Raw genomic sequence first — 21,510 nt, forward strand, 5'->3', positions numbered from 1 at the left:
AATAACGAAACAAAAAGAAATAAAGCAAACAGAGAAGCAATCAGGTCGGTCTGTGTGGGGGCGTGAATAGGGTATAGAAATCGAGAAAGAAAAGAGGAAAGAAGAAGGAAGGAGGAAGGTAGATAGAGAGATAGAGAGATAGAGAGACAGAGAGAGAGAAAGGAAGGAGCAAGGAAGAGAGAGAGAGAGAGAGTTGTTAAGAGGGTGGAGGCCAGATTTCAAGGCACGGATTCCCCTCAAACCTCCTCACCCACAACCCATTTCAATCCTCCCTTCAACCTTCATCCTCCAAACGCCTCCTCTGTTCTCTCTCTCTCTCTCTCTCTCTCTTTTTGTGAAGAGCAGATTTAATCTCCTTTCCAATAATCAACTTGTCTGAATCTCTTGCTTTTCTACCGGCGCCCCCTTTGCCGAGACCATGGGGAGAGGGAGAGGTACCATAGCGGCGACGGGAACGGCCGCGGCGGCGGTGACGATCGGATCAGGTGGAGGAGGGTCAAAGAACGTAGGGAAAGAGATGAGATTCAGAGGGGTACGGAAGAGACCGTGGGGGAGATTTGCAGCGGAGATCAGAGACCCATGGAAGAAGACACGTGTGTGGCTCGGTACCTTTGACTCTGCCGAAGACGCTGCTCGTGCTTACGACGCGGCCGCCAGAACTCTCCGTGGTCCAAAGGCTAAGACTAACTTCCCTTTCGACCCTCTTTCTTCCTCATCTCCTCACCCTCCTGCTTCTGCCGCTGCTCCTCCCCATCTCCACCGCAACTCTCTTGCGTTTCAACAAAACAACCCCAACGACCTTAACTACCCTCCTCACCCACAATTGCACAACCAGCATCAACACCCACCGCCTCAGAGGCCTACGACTAGCAATCTAAGCAGCACTGTCGAATCCTTTAGCGGGCCTAAGCTTTCTTCGTCTACTCTGGTTGCTACTGCCAGTGCTAGGTCGCACCACCGCCGCCAGCTCCTTCCGTCACCGCCCGTTCTTCCTGAGGATTGCCACAGCGACTGTGATTCGAATTCCTCGGTTATTGATGGTGACGGTGATATCGCCTCCTCTTCCTTGCATAGACCTTTGCCTTTCGACCTCAATCTACCACCGTTGGATGTCGACGTCGTTACCAGTGATGATTTCCAGTGCACTGCTTTATGCCTCTGATGCTTCTATGTATTTCTGCATCTGGGTCTGCTTAAATTCTTTTTCTTCTTTCATTTTTCCTTTTTTCAACTCTACCACTCTCCCTTCTCCCTCTCACTTAATCGAAAAAAGATAGTTAATGAAGATAATTATCTTGGTAATGAATCACTCGCTTGGTTTGGGGGGTTTTTCCCCCACTTTTTTCTTTGCTAGATTATATATCGATTATTGTATAAGCTCTGCGATCTGGAGCTTTCTTCAACTTCATGGGCTTGAAATCTCGTCTCTATTGTTGAAGTTAAGGTGGTGGTGGTGGTGGTGGTGGTGGTGGCGGTGGGGGGGGGGGGGGGAGGGGGGGTTGGATCTGGACTGGAGTTTTGGTCTGCCGATCTGTTGTATCTTACCCATCTTTTTTTATTGTACAAAAGAACAGAGAAAATTCTAATTCAATGAATGAGAGAGAAATTGCAATCTCTATTTGGCAACTTCACCCTCCCCTCTCTCGATCTCTCTCTGATTTCTCATGTATATTATTATTTGTAATTCTGAAGCAACGATTTGAGAAGAACAAGGATGGGTAATTTTCTTCCTTGCTTTTGGTTTGAAATGTGGAGATTTGAGTATCTTTCTTTGGACCACCACATTGCAGTATCTTTGAGAACTTCTCAGGCAATCAAGGAGCCAATGTAATTGGGTAACCCTTCTTTAGAGGGTAATGGGTTCAGATTCCTTGCTCTAGGAAGTAAGAACAGGGGACCATAGTCATAAATAGCTTTTCAGAATGTGCAAGGTAGATGGCACCTTTAACAAACGATTCAAGCCAAACCCAGAAATCTTCTCTCTGTCTCTCTCTCTCTCTCTCTCTCTGAGTGTATATGTGATTGTGCATGAATCGTGAGCCCATTGCAGAGATTGCAAGGTTACAGTTTAGCGATTGGACATTTCCGTAGATGTTTCTTTTGATGAGCAACCATTTATAATTGCACATGGTGGTGGTGGTGGTGGTGTGTGTGAATCTGTGATCATGTTGTGTGATTATTAGCTTCCCAAGTAATTGTTTGTTACGTATTTCCATGAGTTGCGTCTTTGCTGCAACATATGCCAATGGCGTGGCCTATGGGCTGGCGCTGGCCTTGGTCTGTGAGAAGTACTTCACATGTCTCTATAATTTATAGCTATTAGATCTTGTTGTAGAGCTTCTGGTACCTGGTAGATGAGGTTTTGGTAGTCAACACTTTTAACTTTTAGAAATCTAAATCTAATTCTATTTTTATTACACATTGCTACTTAAAATTTTGAGCCAGTAGTTTAATTAATTGGGGTAGGGTAAACTAAATTTTTATCATCTCCAATTTGCTGCCCGCTCCAATTCTCTCCAATCCCTCATATAGTATCAGAAATGACCACCCTATTCCACCTTGGGCAGTGTGTTCGGGTAGGGGGTAAGGTGGTCATTTTTTTTCTTATGTGAGGAATTGGAGCGGGTAGGAAGTGAAGGTGATAACGATTCTTTGATATAGCTCGTTGGTGTGTTCCTCTATGCTGCGTTTATTCAGAGAACCATTTCCTTTGATTCATTTAGGGAAACTTGGTGGTGGAATGATGAAGTTCAAATTTCTATTAAGATTGAGAAATCTAGTTTTAAAACTTAGTATAAAATTAAGTAAGATTTAAAAAGGTATAAATAAAGTCTATTCTTTCTAATAATTTAATAACTCTCTCCCTAAAGAGAAATATAAATACTATTTCTATAACTTACCAGAAAAAAAAATACAAGTAATAGTGTTTTAAAGGTTAGAATGATTTTTAGAAATCAAAAGCCTCAATTGTATACGAAAAATTAGGGTGTCTGAAGTAAAATTTTTAAAAAAAGATGAAAATAGGTACAACAATAGGTCCAAATGTTATTCCAATAGAGGAGGGGATGAACTAGCAATTAGTGGAATAATTCGGCTAATTACTTTGTTTAATAAAATTATGGAGTGGTGATATCAAGTTGAAAGAGCTAAAATAACCAAGGGTAAGCCTAAAATAACTCGTAAGAGAAATGATGAGGACAAACATTCATGACATAAGACTAGTAACCAATATGGATTTGAATAGAGTCGAATGGAAAAAAAGGATCCACGTAGCCTATCTCATCTAGTTGGTATAAGACTAAATTAAGTTGAGTTGAGTTCAATTAGTTTCTTTTTTGGCTATAACTTCTATGTTTTGAAATGGTTACAACTTAATTAGATATTTGTATGATAATGAAGTTGAGCAACAAATAGTTTTTTTTGGGTGAGAGAAAATAATTAAAAGGAAATAACAAAGATTACATCATATACTATGTTTGATTTACATTTACTTCCCCTAGCTAAGATAATAAGATGATGAGTAGGAGTGATGCGAAGAAATAGCAACATCTCAAAATGGACCTCCCAAGGTCATTCGCAGGAATTCTACCATATCTATAAAACTAGATCTTCACAATCAGTCCAGATGTCGATTTAAATGATTCGAAAAGATCAAGCCAAACTGCAACAAAACAGTTGTCTGACATAATAATACTCTCATCTGGCTTGATTTGACGCTTGAAGAAAACTCCCATCACTTACTATTGTTGCAAGGTCAGGGGTGAGTAAGCTCTAAAAGAAAAGACATTTATCTTGTATCGGACTAATGTGGGGAAACAAGAAATTGGGTAAACAAATCAAAGATTGAAGAGGCCTCGAGAGATTCTGGTTGTAGGCCGCCTAACACCCCTTGCTGTCCATAGTCTTTTAGTGAACAGAAAAGTGAACAGAAAAGAGAGAGTTCCACTTTTTGTGTTCAATAGCTCATAGACCTTTGAAAAAGGTCGGATAGAAAGCATCGTACATCTAATATACAGAAGATCCCATTTATAGGTATTCAAAAATCATTCCATAGGTTAATAGACTCTCCAATGCCTACCTTCCAATAGACAATTTTTCATCGAAGTGGTATAATACTAGAGATATTATTCCAAACCCAAGAACCTCTTTTGAATTTATAACTAAGAGTAAAAACCCAATCCTCCGGAAGTCCTAAGGTTACAAATGTGTGACCAAGAAATTCAGGAAACGAGCATTGATGGAATCAAATTGCGAACAAATAGAGTTAGGAAACCGAAAACAAAACATCAAATAGGTGAGCACAAATCGATTTCCATGCCTTAACTGAGTAAAGATGATTTTCAACAAGCCAACAACAAATAGTCGATAAATGACACAAATGGTAGGCAAATAATTCAACTATTTTAACTTTAGAAATCTAGAACAAATCCTAACCGAGTTTCCTTTTATCCACGGTGAAGAGAGAACCTCTTAACCCATAAGATCTAACCGCATTTGTAAATAGGAGGTGGGAGTCAATACTGATATTTATTATTCCAAGAGTCCAATCATAGCGTCAGCCTTGAATGAAGATATTCTATTTTCACCTTCGAGAGTGGAAGTTTTCTCTCCCTTCCTCGGCCGATTCATAGGGCAGATGATTCAAGGATGAAATCAGATCGGAATCGGCTGGAACCGATCCTGATCCCAATTCCGAGTTTAATAACCTTGAATAGCCTAGACTAATAGAGGTGGGCATGTTGGGTAGTTTTCAATTCTCATGATCATGTGGAGAGGTGTGTGTAGGTGCCATATACCATCAACACCAGAAAGTTGAAAGTCGGGGCTTAAACTTATCTAACGCGTTTGGCTTTGCCCACTAACAACCAAAAATGATTAAAGGTAAAAACAAATTATCAAACCTTTCATCCATCCTTCAAAATTGACATTTATTTCATTTGGAATGAAATGAGCTTTCTGAATCATTATCTCTCTCCCTGATCCAGATCCTCTACGGCGTGTTGCCCATAGCGGCCTAAGCGGCATAGACTGAGTTGCACGCGCAAAGACTGCTTTACCCTTGCCCAAACGTCTTACCCGAGCAGGGGTAAGGCGGTCATTGCATGTGCAGCCCAGTCTGCGCCGCACAGACCGCCACGGGCAACTGCGCCGTAGACGATCTGAATTGATCTCTTCCCCGCCCCCCCCAAAAGAAAAAAAACCCCTCTAATGTGGCAATGCTTTGAACCTATAATTGTCATGAGACATGATCTGACCCAAAATACACTGAATCTACACCAAAAGACCAAAAAACAGAGGAAATAATGAAGAATAATAATAGCAACCATGGGAAAGGCATAAGTGCATAAGGCGAATGGCAAGAATGAGAGAGAGAGAGCCATGGATCATGGGTTTATTTATAAGCAATGATTCTTGAAGCACGTCTTCCCCAAATACCTGATTGTCTGGTTCAATACTTAAAACATGGTTGGTGGTTCAGCTATCCTCTAATTTTTTTCCCTCCTGAACCACCAGGAAACTATAGTTAATAATTTGATCAACTTTTCTTTCCCTTCTGGCTTCTGTGGTAGGGGTTTAGTTATTGATATCGGGACTCCTGTGGAAAAAAATCCTTTTCATATCCGTAAAAGTGCAGTGCGGTGTAGTTAGGGCCTGAGAGCTTGACACCTAGCAAACGCGACATCTAACGGTGCCGAGCTCGAGAAGAAAGACAAAAAAAAATGACTCAATCAACCTTGGATCATTGAATGTCGCACCTGTCTGGTGTCAACCTCTCAACCCTGAACTGCACCGCACTTGGGGATCAAGGAATTGGAGAGGATTTTAATCCGACTGGTATCATTCCCAACTAATGTCGATATCGAATCGGTCCACATCAGAACGATTCTAAATAAAAACACCATTTTTTTAACCTAAAATCTTTGGCATTTTAGCTGATTCACTGATACCATATCGGCTAGTATCAGCGGATACCTATAACCCTGTTCTCTGAGAACTGTTAAAAAAGGTAATAACGTCCTAGGGGTGTCAATGGGCCGAGTTGGGCCCGGTTTTCCAAAAACCCAATTAAACTTCAAGTTCTCTTAATTCAGCCCAAGCCCATCCTAGCCCTACATCAGGCTAGGATGTCTCAGCCCAATGCGGCCCGGCCCTGATTGACTCTAATTGGGTTGGGCTGGGATGGGTTGGGCCTGGTTGGCCATTTCAACCCTTAATTTTTGTCATTTCAGGAATGGGCTGGACCTGATTGACCCAGGGTGCCCATATTTTTTTCATAAGTGTCCCTATATGCACTAAGGGGAATGGAGGGGAGGGGAGGGGGGGGGGGGGGGAGGGAAATAAGTTCTTTAGGATGGCTTGGAAAAAAAACATGAATCAATCAATGAAAGAGTGTACATAATACCTTCCATGTAACTACTCATTTATAATTTGAGGGATAAAGTTCTCTCCACTGTGGCGCATACGCCCAGACACATGGGGGTGGGTGAAATGACCAGCCCCCCCCCCCCCTCCACCCACTCTCAATGACCCAAACCCCACCCATGTTTCTAGGTATATATAGCCTGCGCCCATAATTTTATTTATTGGTTATTTATAAATGGAAAACAAAGAGCAGATAGTGTACAAATGAGATATCCATCAACGAGGAGAAGAGAATTATTACATACACAATACATAGGATTGGATTGGATTGGGTAGGGCCAAACTCAACCCAGGCCCGCCCTGTGGGTTGAAAGCTCAACACAAGTCTTGTTCGGGCTCAGGGCAGGCTCGGATTGGCGGGGTCAGATTGATACCCTTACAATAAACTGCTGTCTAAGTGTCTTGTGCTTATGAAATTTTTTTTGGTGAATACCAATGTACCACTTAGGGTTGTCAAACCATCGGTTCAGGCTATATTGGGCCAAACTCAAGCTGCCCCGATAAGGGAAGGCTCATTTTTCGGTTCGATTTGATTTTGGTGTATTTAGGTTTTCTTTTTGGGCTTTAACCGGTTTTGATATCGGTTCCGGTCCGGTTTGACTTTGGTTTACCATGTATATATTGTAAACACTCAAGGAAAACATGTTTTTTTTTGGGTTTTCGACCGGTTTCATAATACCATAAACTGAAATCAATCCAATAGGAAATCAGTTTGGTTTGGTTTAGCTTCGTTAGACTGGGTTTAACTTGTTCCCTTTTTGTTTTTGACACCTGCAAAACCAGTCAAGGAGGATGAACTTGGAACCCAAAAGAGGTAACAGTGTCGATTAAGAAACCAAAACCGAAAATAGCTGTTTATAACCGAACAGGATTGAAGAATTTTGGTCCGGTTTTGGTTGTAGAAAGTGATTTTTTATTTGGTTTTGGCTTTAGATTGAAACCATTGACTTGAATCAAACCGAACTGAATGAAATGTAATCCCGTATAACTAAATCCGAATCAAATCTAAATATACTAAACCCTACAATCATGGATTTTTTGGGGGAGTTGTGTAAAAAGGATTGAAATGTACCGGATTTCACACAATAAGACTAAATTTTCATGAGATTGTAATTTCCTTCCCTACTTTATTTGTTTCAAAATTAAACCGAGTTTGAACTGAATTATTGAAATAGTATATGAACAGAATTAAACCAGTTTAAATTGAAACAAATCGGCTTGGATTTGAGGTTGTGAAAGTTATCGGTTTTCAAATATAAGACCCCTCTTTTGGGCCATTGAGTAACCAATAATTGATTTCTCCTAATTTTTAGTTAAACAATGCAAATTTAATATTAGATCATCTATGATGATAGTGTGGGAAAGAATCTGCACGACACATCAATGGCGGTGCGGAGAATGATATCATTGTATACGAGACCCACATGGTCAGATCAAGAGACATAAAAAAAATATAAAGAATCCAATGTGAGAGAGAAATAATATTCTGATGTCATGGCTATAATATTTTTCTCGTTTTTAATAAATTTATTTTCTCCACTCAAGGTAAAAGATTCCAAATTTTACCAAATTAAGTGAACCATACAATGCACAATCAAATTTGAAACTTTAACATGCATCTTGAGCTCAACATTGAAGTTGCAACCAAAATAGCACTAGTGTGACTGGCCAAGGCCCTTACCGGCTTCTGTAGATAGGGAGGGCCTGGGCCTGAACTTCGTAACCTAGATTCTGGGCCAGTCTGAGTCTGGGCTTGATGGGCCCTTATACCATAAATACCCATATCAGGCCCCTTACCGTTATTCCATTACCGTTTATAAAAGGCAATGAATACCTTATGAGACACGTGGCAATTTACCATTGGATTCTATACGTGTCTCGCTGCTCTTGCTCGAACCCAGAGCTATGAGAGCCAAAATCCGAGAGTTTCAAGTGGTTTATAAAAAATTTCTGTTCTTTTGGGCGAGAGAGGGGGAGAGAGAATGTCTTCGTCGTCGGTAACTTGGATCGCTTTTCTCTTATTATTTCTTCAGCTCGGAGGTAGCGTTTGTGCACTCTACGGGCCCTCGTCTCCTGTGCTTCAAATTAATCCATCAAACTTCAAGTCCAAGGTAATCTCGATCTACCATTTCCATTTTGCCCTCCTGTGTTTTCAGATACTCCATCGACTTTCACAATTGAAAACACATTCAAGCCCACAAAATCACAAATAAATACTGCCCATTGGATCAATTGCTTTGCTAGTTTGCTTTTCTCAAATGTGTAATGCAATACCCAGTCGAGTGGGTGCAGAGACCAATTAGTTAACTGATTTCAAGCAACAAGCTTTCTTTGGTCAGATTCAAGATCTGGGTTTTGGTTTTAGTGATCGGATCATGGATTTCTATTATGGACTGCAAATCTTCAACTCAATCTACTTTTGTGGCTATATTGAGAAATTGGAAGTACAATATCCTCTGGTCCCCCCCGCCAAAACCGTTCAAAAATAAAATGTCAATTCCCCTTTGTAGTCATGTTGTTGTTTATGAGCAAGGAAAGTGCTTGGTATGGAGTGGTCCTGCTGCAAGTTTTGCCATTCTCGATTCCTGTGGGCTCATCTAGCAACTTCTGTGTTTTAATAAGATCACCCAGGTTTACAGCAGTTCAGTATTGATTTGTTGATCACTTGATCAGGCTAGAGCTTTCTTTTAGTTTCAGAAACTTATAAAATATATTTGAGAAAAATTAATATAGAATATCTAGATACACTTTCAGGTTTCTTATCTAACCTAACTGCTTGTCTAGAACATTGAGACTGGCTAATTTGTGGGAACAAATCAAATTTCTTCATTCGTATGTCAGCTTCTAATAGTGTTTGGGAATTATCTCAGGTTTTAAATTCAAATGGGGTTGTTCTTGTTGAGTTCTTTGCGCCATGGTGCGGTCATTGTAAAGCTCTGACGCCTATATGGGAGAAGGCAGCCACCGTGTTGAAGGGTATTGCTACTGTGGCAGCTCTTGATGCTGATGCACATCAGGCTCTTGCTCAGGTGTACTACATTGATCCTTTTCTTGACTTCTGTTGACTGCAAAATTTTACTTAGAAACATCAATTTGTGACGATTCTTTCTCTTATTTGTCAAATGAGATTCCGAACTGGTTGATGATGATGGAGTAATGGAGAAAAAATGTTAATACACTCCTTTTCAATTTTTCATACAAATATTTGCATAATCCTAGTATATTGTCGTTGATTTGGGTATAATTGTCGATCCCTTTAGTCGAAGTGTCAGGATATCCTACCGGCAGGAAAAGATCCAGGAAAAAGAATAGTAGCTTACAGAGCTCATAATATCTTTTTAAATTAATATAAGCAAGAAAGGAGGGGAACAAGAATAGCAGCTTACAGAGCTCATATTATATTTTTAACCTAAAAGGCCTGTGCACATGGTATTTGTTTCTCATTCTCTTGAATATTCTTTTTCATTCAATCCTCATCTTGACCTAACAATCTAGCATTTGGTGAAGAGAGAGAGAGAGAGAGAGATCTGTATTACCTTATTTTCTTTCTAAAGGATCTTTTTTGGTAGATGGGCATCATTAAACATCTTTTCTCTCCCCTAATTATCTTATGCTTTATTGAACCACATTTGCATAAACACAGGGAGTAATGTGGTTATCCTATGCTTCTACCCTTCATGTGACACACATTTATCGCTTTAAGCCTTATGTAACAAGGATGTGGATATGTGCCTTAGTGCTTGACTTGGCAACTCTAAAATAGAAAACAGCTTTAGTTAATACGCTTTTGTTTTGCAGGCAATCTTGCTCTCCCTCCCTCTCTTTTTGAGGAAAACAAAATGTATAATGTCTACAACAATTTCTTCACTCAACCTGAGTCAAGGATTAAAAACCCGGAACCGGGATCTGGATCGATCTCGGCCGGAATCGACCATACTCTAACCTTAAATTTTGGAAGGGAATCATTGGGCAGAGTTGGGATCAGTCTTGTCCAATTCCAATCTGAATCCGACAATCCGATTCTGATTCTTTAGTCCTTGACCTGAGTCTTGAAATAGAAAACAGTAACGGGCTTGTTGCCTAGGTTTTAACTATCCATTTATGGATCAAAGCCTGCCTAGTGCCTGCAACATCTCTGAATTTGTCTGTCTGGAGATTTATTGGTGATTTTCAAAATTTTAATGAAGGTATACAATTAATCCTAAAAGCAAGTTTAACAGACTATGGGCTTCTCAGTGTAAATGTGATTTCCATCTTGTAGCTTAAACTAGGTAGATATTGATTGGCCATCCTGCATGGTTAAATATGTATAGCATGCTAAAGGTAGAAAAGAATTGGGTTACCAGAAAGATATCTTTAGGTTATAACATTGTTTATTGTTAGGAAGTGTCATTTGTACTAATTTAACTGTATATAATGTAAACATGTTTTTAGTGTAACTTGTATTTTGTCCTTGTTCTCTAACTTTTTGTGCCCATTCAATCTAATAACCCATTCTTAGAAGATTTTATAACCATGATTTATCACCTTTAATGATTTATCTTCTGTTTCATGTAGGAGTATGGAATTAGAGGGTTTCCAACCATAAAGGTGTTTGCACCTGGCAAGCCTCCAGTAGATTACCAAGGAGCAAGGGATGTCAAACCCATAGCAGAATTTGCAACCAAGCAGGTTTGTTGTAGTGGATTGAAATTTGAATATTCTTGCCGAGATGTTCTTTTTTGTCTCCCCCACCCCTCTTTTTTTTACTATTGGATCTTCTACAACTACTTATCCTAAAAGCTGAAGCTGTTAAGTAAGGAGCCACAACAATATATATCAACACACAACAACACCCCCTCACATGCAGGCCCATACACACGGCTCTGCACTTGAAATCATCATTTAGCATCAAGGGGGGGCCACTTCCCAGGGATCGAACACTTGACCTACTTGCTCTGATATCATATTACAACCGCTTATCCTAAAAGTTCGAGTTGTTAAGTTAGGGCCACAACAATGTATATTGACATACAACAACAGGATCCTTCTCTTATTTCCAGCTATATTTGCTTCTTTTTTGTGCATTAAAATACCCAGGTGTCGAAAAAGAGAAGCAACCTTTTTTTTTGCGACTCCTAAATACAATGAGTAAAGAACAAAGAACTAAATGCAAATTAAATGTTAGAGAAAAGGTCATTACATGGACTCATGAAGCCTTTAGGATCCACCATTTTGAGCCATGTGACAGGCTCATCTGGTCAAACTCACCATTAGGTAGTACACCCCCCTTGATTTGTGGTATCTCCATGGAAAGAGATCTCGGTCGAAACCAACCGAAACCACCGAGATATCTCGGTTTCGGAAGAAACCGAGACGAGTTATGGTGGGAGTTTAAAAAGTACGGGGTTTCCACGGGTTTCGACCAGTTTCGACCATATTTCGGTAGTTTCAACCTGAATACCTATATAAGTGTCACTTATCACCATCGAAACTTGAGGAAACCTGGTTGGAAACCAGGACAGACACTTATTTATGTCAAATGTCATTTAAGTGTTATTTCATTTACTTAAGATATTATTCATAAATACACAAATACCCTCTATTTGAATCCAACAAAAATAGTTAAAAAATAAATTCTAAAAGGATAAAAAGTCAACCTCCCAATTCAAGAACAAAAACTGGATTTTCGATGGTCGGTGAAATTTTCAACTTTCTAATGCTAGGGTTTTTCAAATCTAAAAAATTCATAAATCTTAATATGGTAAAACATTGCTAAAAACCATAAGTGCGGTAAAATATTCATTTGTTTTGATGTCTAAAAAAATATTTGGGAAAATTAGTTGGACACCCCCTAGACTATTGCCCATTTTCTTACAATACCCAACTTTTCAAACAATTACTTGACACCCCCTGAAACCTAACAATGTTAGTTTGTTGTCAATGTTTAAATGGAAATGTCCATTTTACCCTTATAACCATTTCTTTTGAAACATGTTAAGTGTAAATTACAAACTTGCCCTTTACATATTTTAACCTTGGAAAATCCTAAAAAAATCAAATCAAAGAGGTTAAAACAGAGATGAAGAGGGTCAATGCCGGAGAAGAGAGAGAGAGAATCGTCGGATCTTCCTAACCTCAAAAGGCTAAAGTTGCCTTACCCAGCTACACCATGGTGCCAGTAAACGGTAAAGTGAAACCCTAGGGTTTTGGATTTTCAATTGCTGGTTTTTCCTGGAGCTTAAATCCACTAGTTTTTCCTATTGAACAGGTATTAGTCACCTTTGCTAGTTTTTGTGTTGCGGGAAGAAGAAGAAGAAGAAGAAGAAGAAGAAGAAGAAGAATGACGAATTGGGCATTTAGGATTTTTCTAAGCCATGACGTCATCACTAAATGGTGATTGACTGACTGACAGGACCTACTTGAAAGAAATGGTAAAATGCAGGGGGTGTTCAAGTAATTGTTTGAAAAAGGGGGATAGTAAAAAAAGAGCAATAGTCTATGGGGTGTCCAAGTAAATTCCCCAAAATATTTTCATTCAAAACGATTTGTGATGGCATTCGCGCACACCAAATTAAGTTTGACTGGAACATAACTCTTTCAATATAAATCAGATTTAAGCCATTTTGGACTTGTTGGAAAGCTTTCACAACAAAGCTTTGAGCACCAGTATTAAGCTGCCAAAGGGAGATCTATAGCATTGCAGGAGGCCTTCCTTAACAGAATGTGAAGCAAAAGAATTAGCCCCCTAAATTTTATTACAAACTAAAAAAAATTGCACTTTCCATGTGAATCTTTGCTCCTTAGACTTCTTCTTTTGGTATGATTCCTTTTATTGCAACAACATTCCCAAGTCTAGAATGCAAAAGCTGTTGGTATTGTATGACAGAGATTGGGTCTGCATTGGATCCATACACTTCCAAATCATCTGAATTTTCAGATCCAATCTGGATCTAGATGAATCCCAGATTGATGCATGAGGATCCATGTCCATGCAAAATCAATATTGATCCTACATATAGATCATCTGGGATCATTTTGTTCTTTATGCTTAATTGGAGCACATTTGAATAGATATGTTCCGACTTCAAATTTACTTATATGTGGTAGTTATCTCTGTCGCCTCTGTAAACTAGTATTTGGTCCATTTCAAAAGTCCTTTTTCTTGGCTCTACTAAGTGTCTGTTTGGCAATGTTTCTGTTCCAAATAAGTACTTTTTAGTCAGCTGTTGGAATTTTTGTTTCTTTTATTAAAAGTTCTTCTGCAAGTTAGTAATATGTTTGGTACACAAAAAAAAAAAAAAAAAAAAAAAAGTCCCCCCCCCAAACTCTGCCTCTCTTCCCCAACTCTACGACCAGCACTACAGCACTCCTGTGCATCGTCCAAAACTCACATCGCGATGCCCCTGTGCATCGGCCAACACCCAAATCGCATTGCCTCTGAACATCCCCGAACACCTAAATTGCATGACCAGCTGTAGCACCGTACCCTTGTGCATTGACCATACCCTGCCACCCCAATGTTGTGCCCGTGTATCTCTCAGAACCACCCCACTCCTATGCATCACACCCCCACTGCATGCCCTGAACCCAACTGCACCCCTGAACCTAAATTGACCCTGCTGCAACCCCTGCCCCTGCGCATCACCCAACACCCTCCTTGCAACCCACTTCCCTTGCCCTTGCTACTCCCCTGCAACACACCAACCCACTTGCGCCTTTCTTCTTCTCTGCAAAACCCCTCCTCCCGCACACATGTGACCCTGCAACCCACCCTTCGAAAACCCCTCCCATCTGATAACCCACCCCCGAAAACCCCTATTTTCTCTCGACGAATTCTAGCCCCCACCCCCAAAAGAAATTCCTTACTGATACCTAGCCCACCCACTGATCTCTCTTTGTCAAAATCGTGAAAGGGGGGATTAGGTGCAGAGGGCTTCTTCTCTTTCAATGGCTGCGGCAGAGGACTTCCACGTCAATCCCTCCTACTCTTCCTCTTCTCTCTCCCATCCACAATCATAGAGATCCAAGTAAAGGGACGAGAGACGAGAGAGATAGGGAGAGGGGCAGTAGTGTTGCAGAAGTTGAAGGTGGTGTGAGGGGAAGGGGTTGACGGGTGTTGAATGTCGGGGGGCCAGCCTTTACTTTTGTTCTTTTCCAGAAAAACAGATTTTAAGTTTGTTCTTTTTTTCATCAACGTTTGTATTCTTTTTACCTGGTTCGTTCCAAAAGAACAGAAAAGCGAACCGGTGTTGCCAAACACAATTCTGTTCTTTTCTGTTCCAAAAGAACCGAAGAACAACAGAAATATTTAAGAACGTTGCCAAACAGACCCTAACTTCCATTCGGGAAGTTGTTTGTGTCTTGTTTCTTGGTTGCATAGTTCTCTACTTATGCATAGCCTCTTCCCTCATAAGTTCACTATGTGCATAAACACTCAGAGGTTTTAATTGCTTGCAGATTAAGGGTCTTTTGAAAGAACGTTTAGATGGAAAGGCAGCAGGAGGATCAAATGAGAAATCTGAACCTAATGCATCATTAGAACTGACGTCTCGTAACTTTGACGAAATGGTACTTAAAAGTAAAGATCTTTGGATTGTTGAGTTCTTTGCACCATGGTAAGTTTTAAATCCCTATCATTGCATATTATGTAATGACTTCTTTAGTGCACATAAGGTGAGAGCTACTGAGCTATATCTTCATCAGATTGTTGTATATTAATAACTAGCTGACAACCCACCTCTTGCCACCCGGGGATGTTGGGGTGAAATAAAAAAAATAAAACTGAGTACTAAGGAAAGCTGAATCTTTGCTAATAGAGGATTTCATAACCAAACTATATACTAACTTTAAAAAAAAACCGACATATAGATGTGATCAAACCTATCTATCTGATTGTTTTTGTACCTCACATAAACTGTAATGCTCACCATGTAATTGATTTTTTGTGACTTGAGCTTTCCCAAAAAAGAAAAAGAAAAAAAGAAGACAGACTCTAGGTCATACACACCAGAGGAGAGGGCATTTTTTATTTTGCCACATTGCATAGTGCTTTTCAACTCAAACTTGCCATTTAAGTAGAGGGGACTGTGTGTCCTTCAAAATGCACTCAAGCTATAGAATAACAAGAGATTTCAGGTGTGGTGGATCCATTATGTTGTGAAATGTGAGACAAACAAAACGAAGATCGTCTCCAAAAGAAAAGAAAGTGATTGCACTTGTGCCATTCCACTTCATCTTAGTGAAGCATATGATAATCAAATAGGTGGAAGCCCTTTAATTTGCTAATGAGCTGCAAAATTAAGTAGTTCTAATATGAGAAACATGAAAGTGTGCTAAGTCTGTAAGAGCTTGACGGGTTAGACACCATAAAATGAATTGTCCAAAATGTTTTTAGATAGGTTCATCATTCACCTTTTGATAACGTGCCATCTCTGTTTCTGAGATTTTTTTGGAGATGAGATGTATTGTACACTGTCCAACAGAATTCAGCCGTAAAACTATTAGTTGGTACAAGTTGGAAATAGTTATAACTGTGTTTTGTGATGCTTGTACATCCTGAGAGAGCTTGGCAGAAAGCACAAGGATACCAATAGTTCAATATATGACTGTAAGAATTGAAACTAACATTCCTTTGTGAGACAAGCTTTCTGCTTTTGGATGGTTCTACCAGTTATGACATTGCCACCTTTTAAAGACTTCTTGTATCCTTTTTTTTTAATTATGAAGGAACAATTACTAGTTGAAAAAGAGAGAGAGTCCCAACTAACACAGCAATATTTTTCCCTGTCGTATTTTCTTTTACATACACAGCAATTGTAGGAGTTGAATTTTGTTTGTAAATTTGAACTCTTCTCATTTGTATTTTTCGGTTTTAGATTTTAATTTTATTTGGCTCTATTTCCCTCACCCTTTCATTCCCTCGACAAGGTGTGGACACTGTAAGAAGCTGGCACCAGAGTGGAAGAAAGCTGCAAACAACTTGAAGGGGAAGGTGAAGCTGGGTCATGTCGATTGTGATTCAGAAAAGGTAACTTCAAGACTTTGGTGTTCATTGGTTTCTGTTTCGAGACTCCCCTCCCTTGCCCACCCATCCTTTCCCCAACAAAGAGATAGTTTATGCTACCAGTTAGTTAATTCATAGGTGTGTGAACTTTAATTGGGCATGGGTTTTAGCTCTAGCTTGGAACTTGCAGAGTTATGACCTGCCTGAAATTTAGCTTTATGCTCCTCTCTGAAGCTGGCAACCTAACTGTCTATGTTGATGAGTATTAGAGTTATGCTGCTGTAGTTGGTCTCATTTCTGATCATTTCAATTTCTTGGGTCTTCTGACCATGGAATAGCCCCCATGGATCTTGCTGTTTTTTTGTCCTTGGGAATCCAGAGGTTGGACTTGATTAATGGCAATCCTGGTCCTCTGAGGAATGTATAATATTATGAATGTCCCTGATCTGTTCAACAGTTCTTATGAAATAGGACCCTATCTGCTTATAATTATTTTCGCTAGGTGGTCTACAACTGATAATTAATCAGTAAATAACATGCAGTGGTAAAAAATAAAAAAAGGGGGAAAAAGAACGCTACCTGGTCGCATGACCAGCGTGGCTCCTGCGGCTAGACACAATACTGCCCTGCCCCCATGGAAAGGTGAAAATCCTGCCCAGGTGGATGCTTGTGCGTGCACTCCCATTGGCCTGCATGCATGTGCAGGCTCTAGAGGCCCAGGCAGCTGCCTTTTATCCAAAAAAAATTACAAGAAAAATTCTAGTCTAAATTAGTTATGGGAGCCATTTACTTGTTGTGGGTGAGCGATTAATAAAGAGTTGTTATGTATTGGGGGAGGATTCCAAGTCTGAAGTATTTTGGTTTGAAAAAGAGATTCTAGTGATTAACTCACAAACTGAAAAATCTAAAAATACTTTGCAAACTCTCCCTTAATGTCTGGGCCTTGTTTGTGCGCATGTGTGAAAGCTCATAAGAGTAGTGCTCATTCTTTAGTCTTGTATCTAATGGGGTGGGTCACCAGTCTCTAATGAGCAGGTTTAATGTACAAGGATTCCCTACCATTATGGTTTTTGGTGCTGACAAAGACAGCCCCGTCCCATATGAAGGTGCACGAGCTGCCTCAGCTATTGAAGCATTTGCATTAGAACAGCTGGAGATGAATGTAGCACCCCCTGAAGTGACTGAACTGACTGGCCCTGTAAGAAATGCTCTTTGCCTCCACAGGTTTATGGTAATCATTGAGTTTATGCGTTTGTTGATGGAAGTAACATGTCCTGGTGATGTGTAGGATGTGATGGAAGAGAAATGCAGCTCAGCTGCCATCTGTTTTGTTGCTTTCGTCCCTGACATTTTGGACTCGAAGGCAGAGGGGAGGAACAAGTACCTTGAGCTCTTGTTATCAGTTGCAGAGAGATTCAAGAAAAGTCCTTACAGGCAAGTTCCAGTGAGGTTCATTATCACTTTAGTACAAGGTCCTTCGAATCAAGTCAAGGTTTCCGAACATGTATCTGTCAGAGACTAAGTCAGGACCTGCATTGAATTCTTAAATATCTCCAGTTTATTTGTGGAAAAATGAGATCTCTATAGCTTTTTATGTCAGCCAACATATTTTGAATGACTATTGTTCTAACAAACTGTGTTTCTTGTGCAGCTATGTCTGGGCAGCTGCTGGTAAGCAACCAGATCTAGAGAAGCAAGTAGGTGTTGGTGGGTATGGTTTCCCAGCTTTGGTAGCTCTGAATGTGAAGAAACGCGCTTATGCCCCACTCAGGAGTGCCTTTGAGTTCGACCAAATCACGTAATTTTACTTCACTTTATACCTTCAGGTTGAATGTGGGAACTTGGTGAGAAAGAATGAAAATAAGCATAATTGGGTTGTTTTGCAGGGAGTTTGTGAGGGAAGCTGGGCGTGGTGGCAAGGGAACTCTACCTCTTGAGAATGCCCCTGTGGTCATGGAAACTGAACCTTGGGATGGTAAAGATGGTGAAATACTTGAAGAAGACGAGTTTTCGCTTGAGGAACTCATGGGGGATGACAATGTCAGCAAGAAAGAATTGTGAACTGTACAGAGAACCTAAAGGAATGAGAGGGAAAACAATAGGGACAGAAAAATGTAGGAGTAACAGCGGGAGCAGTGGAAGAGTGTTTTTGGTGTTGTCCAGAGTGAAGAGGCTAGTATCATGAATCAATCTCTTTATTTTAAGCAGTGCACTGATGGAGATTGTTAATGTTTGTCTAGAATAATTTTTATCATAATTCAATCTCTATTATTGTAAGTAATGCATTGATAGAGAAGATTAATGTTTGTAAAACAATTCGAGTGTTTTTTTTTTTGTTTTTTTGTTTGTGTTGGGCATCATGCAATCTCCATGTTTATGTTTCCCTAACCAATTTAACACTGCATATATATTTTTGATAATATCTTAGGTCCTGTTTATTAGATGTGAATTTTTTTTTTTAAAAAAGGAGTGAAAATAGCCAAAAAGTATAATCAACACATTTTATGTTAGAAGTCAACATATGTGATCTGCAGAAATTTTTGTTATCTGATGCGTTTGATGCGTTTGGTTGCAAGGGAAATTGAAGGGTAAGAAAGTAAAATTTTCAAGTCAAATAAAAAAACTTTTGTAGTCATTACCCACATGGTTATATCACTAAATGCAATCTTTTCATATTTGGTTTATTAAATTTCATTTTACTTTTTTTTTTTTGTTATTAAATTTTACTTTACTTTGCATCTAAATCCCTTGGATTTGAAAAATAAAATAAAAATTACTTTCTAAAATGTATCATGTGTTTGATTGCAAGGGAAACTGAAGGGTAAGGAAGTGAAAATTTCAAGTCAAATAAAGAAACTTTTGTAATCATTACCCACATGGTTATGTCATTAAATGCAAATCTTTCCATACTTCGGTTGTTAAATTTCATTTTAATTTTTTTTTTGTTATTAAATTGTACTTTACTTTGCATTTAAATCCCTTGGATTTGAAAAGTGAAATAAAAATTACACTAAAATCTATCATTACTATTTATGATAAGAAATTTAACTAGTTAATACAATCAAGAAAAAAGAATGTTAATTGGTTGTGTGGCTCTTGCACCCATCCAAACATAGGAATGTGTGAATTTATCACAACACCCCAATGAAATTAAAAATTCCATTCCATCAGATCCACCATGCACTCATCCTCATTGGCCACTGCAAAGCCCAATCCCGATTCCTACCAATCTGGATCAATCGAGTTAGCAGGTTAGAATTGGAATCAGCAGAGCCCAATCCTGATCCCTACCAATCTGAATCGGTCGAGCCAAAAAAGGCTTCTAGGTTTCAGACTGATTCCGGAATTTGAATGATTCCAGGTCGATTTTTGACAGATTCCGCTTATTTGAACTTGGCTTGGAGAAACAACACTCGACATCTAAAAAACATTATTCAACATTGGTAAAGCTTTTACGGAATTTGAGTATGGCCGCTTCCAAAAATGAAGATATTGTAACCCCAAGCATGTATGAATAACCCCCAAATCACTGGAGATAAAGAGAGTATAGTGAGTCTTTTTTTTATAGAACCCTATCTACGGTTTGAGATATTGGGATCAGATTATCGCTAACCACTGATCCCGATAATTAGTCGATCTCATATTGATGAAACAGTATAAACCAGGGGTGAAATTGTCAAAAAAAACCTAATTTTTTTTAAGAAAACAAGGGACTTGGGTTTTCTCCAGTCATGGCAAGAGTTGGAAGATCCAACCCAACAAAAACAGGGGAATGGTTTGGTCATTTCACAATGGGGCCCAACATGGGACCCACTAGTTAAATGACCCAAACACCTCTTGCGTTGGTGGGCTGGATCCTCCAACTCCCGCCACATTTGGAGGAGAGCCAAATTCGAAAACCAGGGACAAAACCATCTGACACAATCCAATGCCAATCTGAATTGATATCATATCGATTTCTTAGATGATAGAAAAAATTTTATTGTTTTTGTATTTCCTAAAATACTCTTTAAGATCTCATTTCCTTGCCAGTCAACCTTGTAACAAGTAACAATCCTGCTACAAGTATAACAGCAAAATTTTTTCCCAAATGACAAATACCCGATCCAATAGCCTAAACTAAATCCATAACTCTATCCATTTCATTCTTTTCTAAAACCAATCTGAGAATTTTGGAAAAAAAAACACGACATCAAAAGGTCTTGGACTCTTGGTTGATGGTTCAACACCTGTGCCATACAAACAAGGTTTGTATTCAGCGACGGATGAGACTTGAGGGCTATGTCTACCTGCCTAGTGCCTAGTGCCTAGTGCCTAGTGCCTAGTGCCTAGTGCCTACACAGTAATAATGCACATCAAGTATCTTTGACTGTGTTAACTCTGTGTGTGTAGGGGTAAAGTTAAAGTAATTGGCTCCAATGACACTGGAGAAGAGAAAGAAAAAGTAATTGGCTCCGGTGACCATGGAAAAGAGAAAGAAAGAACTCAAAGACTCAGAGAAAAGCCTTTGTTAATTGGTCTCTTTTCCTTTTTTACTGTTTAATTACTTAATTAAGCTGCAAGCCTGTGTTACTAAGAGAGAACTACTAACTGCTGTGGCGGGTTTGTTGGGTCAATGGCGCAACTAGACAGGTTGGACTGATCTGATTAAAACGACAAACACATAATTGGAGGAAGAAATCCTTCCGGTGGCATACATCGGTCGACCTATTAGGTTTGAACACACAACCCAAATCGTTGACTCACCCATCACTCGTTTTTAAGAAGATTTAAAGACTTCCATATGATTGTAATTATTTTAAGAAGGATTCTATGAAGGCACGTTAGCGAAGGCAATGATGGAAATAGAATATGAAACCACCGATGTCGAGTCCTCCTGTGGCAAAGTGCCAATTGGTTCCAACGCCGTAAGCAGCGCTTCAAGCAAACACGTAGCTGACAAACATTTGAAAGATCGAGTCCGCAGCACCAACTACCACCGCCACCACACCCAAACCTGCGAGGCTGTGATAGAATAACCTTAAGCCATGGCCCATAAGACTTGCCTCCCTCTTCTCACTATTTTGTGACTTGTGGGCCTTCATGTTAGACACCGTAACCCT

General features: G+C 39.6%; 2 protein-coding genes across 4 annotated transcripts; both read left to right on the top strand.

The window, feature by feature from the left end:
* Positions 1 to 94: 94 nt before the first annotated feature.
* On the top strand, positions 95 to 1,618 carry LOC122640092 (ethylene-responsive transcription factor 3-like). Its single transcript, XM_043833218.1, has 2 exons — positions 95 to 1,453; positions 1,494 to 1,618. The coding sequence occupies exon 1, from the start codon at positions 419 to 421 to the stop codon at positions 1,160 to 1,162; it is 744 nt and encodes a 247-aa protein (XP_043689153.1). The 5' UTR covers positions 95 to 418; the 3' UTR covers positions 1,163 to 1,453; positions 1,494 to 1,618.
* LOC122640091 (protein disulfide isomerase-like 2-3) lies at positions 126 to 18,653 on the top strand. Of its 3 annotated transcripts, XM_043833216.1 has the most exons (10): positions 126 to 143; positions 8,398 to 8,534; positions 9,294 to 9,452; positions 10,981 to 11,094; positions 14,863 to 15,020; positions 16,333 to 16,432; positions 17,430 to 17,606; positions 17,697 to 17,842; positions 18,060 to 18,206; positions 18,295 to 18,653. In XM_043833216.1, exons 2-10 carry the CDS (start codon positions 8,406 to 8,408, stop codon positions 18,467 to 18,469), a joined length of 1,305 nt encoding a protein of 434 aa, XP_043689151.1. In that variant the 5' UTR covers positions 126 to 143; positions 8,398 to 8,405; the 3' UTR covers positions 18,470 to 18,653. The 3 variants fall into 3 exon arrangements, with proteins under 3 accessions (XP_043689151.1, XP_043689150.1, XP_043689152.1); XM_043833215.1 differs by lacking the exon at positions 126 to 143 and having other exon boundaries at positions 8,352 to 8,534; XM_043833217.1 differs by lacking the exons at positions 126 to 143; positions 17,430 to 17,606 and having other exon boundaries at positions 8,352 to 8,534.
* Positions 18,654 to 21,510: the final 2,857 nt, after the last annotated feature.

Source organism: Telopea speciosissima, chromosome 9 (genome assembly GCF_018873765.1).
Source record: "Telopea speciosissima isolate NSW1024214 ecotype Mountain lineage chromosome 9, Tspe_v1, whole genome shotgun sequence".
Classification (NCBI taxonomy): Eukaryota; Viridiplantae; Streptophyta; class Magnoliopsida; order Proteales; family Proteaceae; genus Telopea; species Telopea speciosissima.

Bases quoted from the DNA above. Each gene is read 5' to 3' on its own strand.
- LOC122640092 (XM_043833218.1), top strand. From the start codon at position 419: ATGGGGAGAGGGAGAGGTACCATAGCGGCGACGGGAACGGCCGCGGCG.
- LOC122640091 (XM_043833216.1), top strand. From the start codon at position 8,406: ATGTCTTCGTCGTCGGTAACTTGGATCGCTTTTCTCTTATTATTTCTT. The intron at 8,535-9,293 runs GTAATCTCGATC...GAATTATCTCAG, and splicing joins CATCAAACTTCAAGTCCAAG to GTTTTAAATTCAAATGGGGT. The intron at 16,433-17,429 runs GTAACTTCAAGA...GTGGGTCACCAG, and splicing joins TCGATTGTGATTCAGAAAAG to TCTCTAATGAGCAGGTTTAA.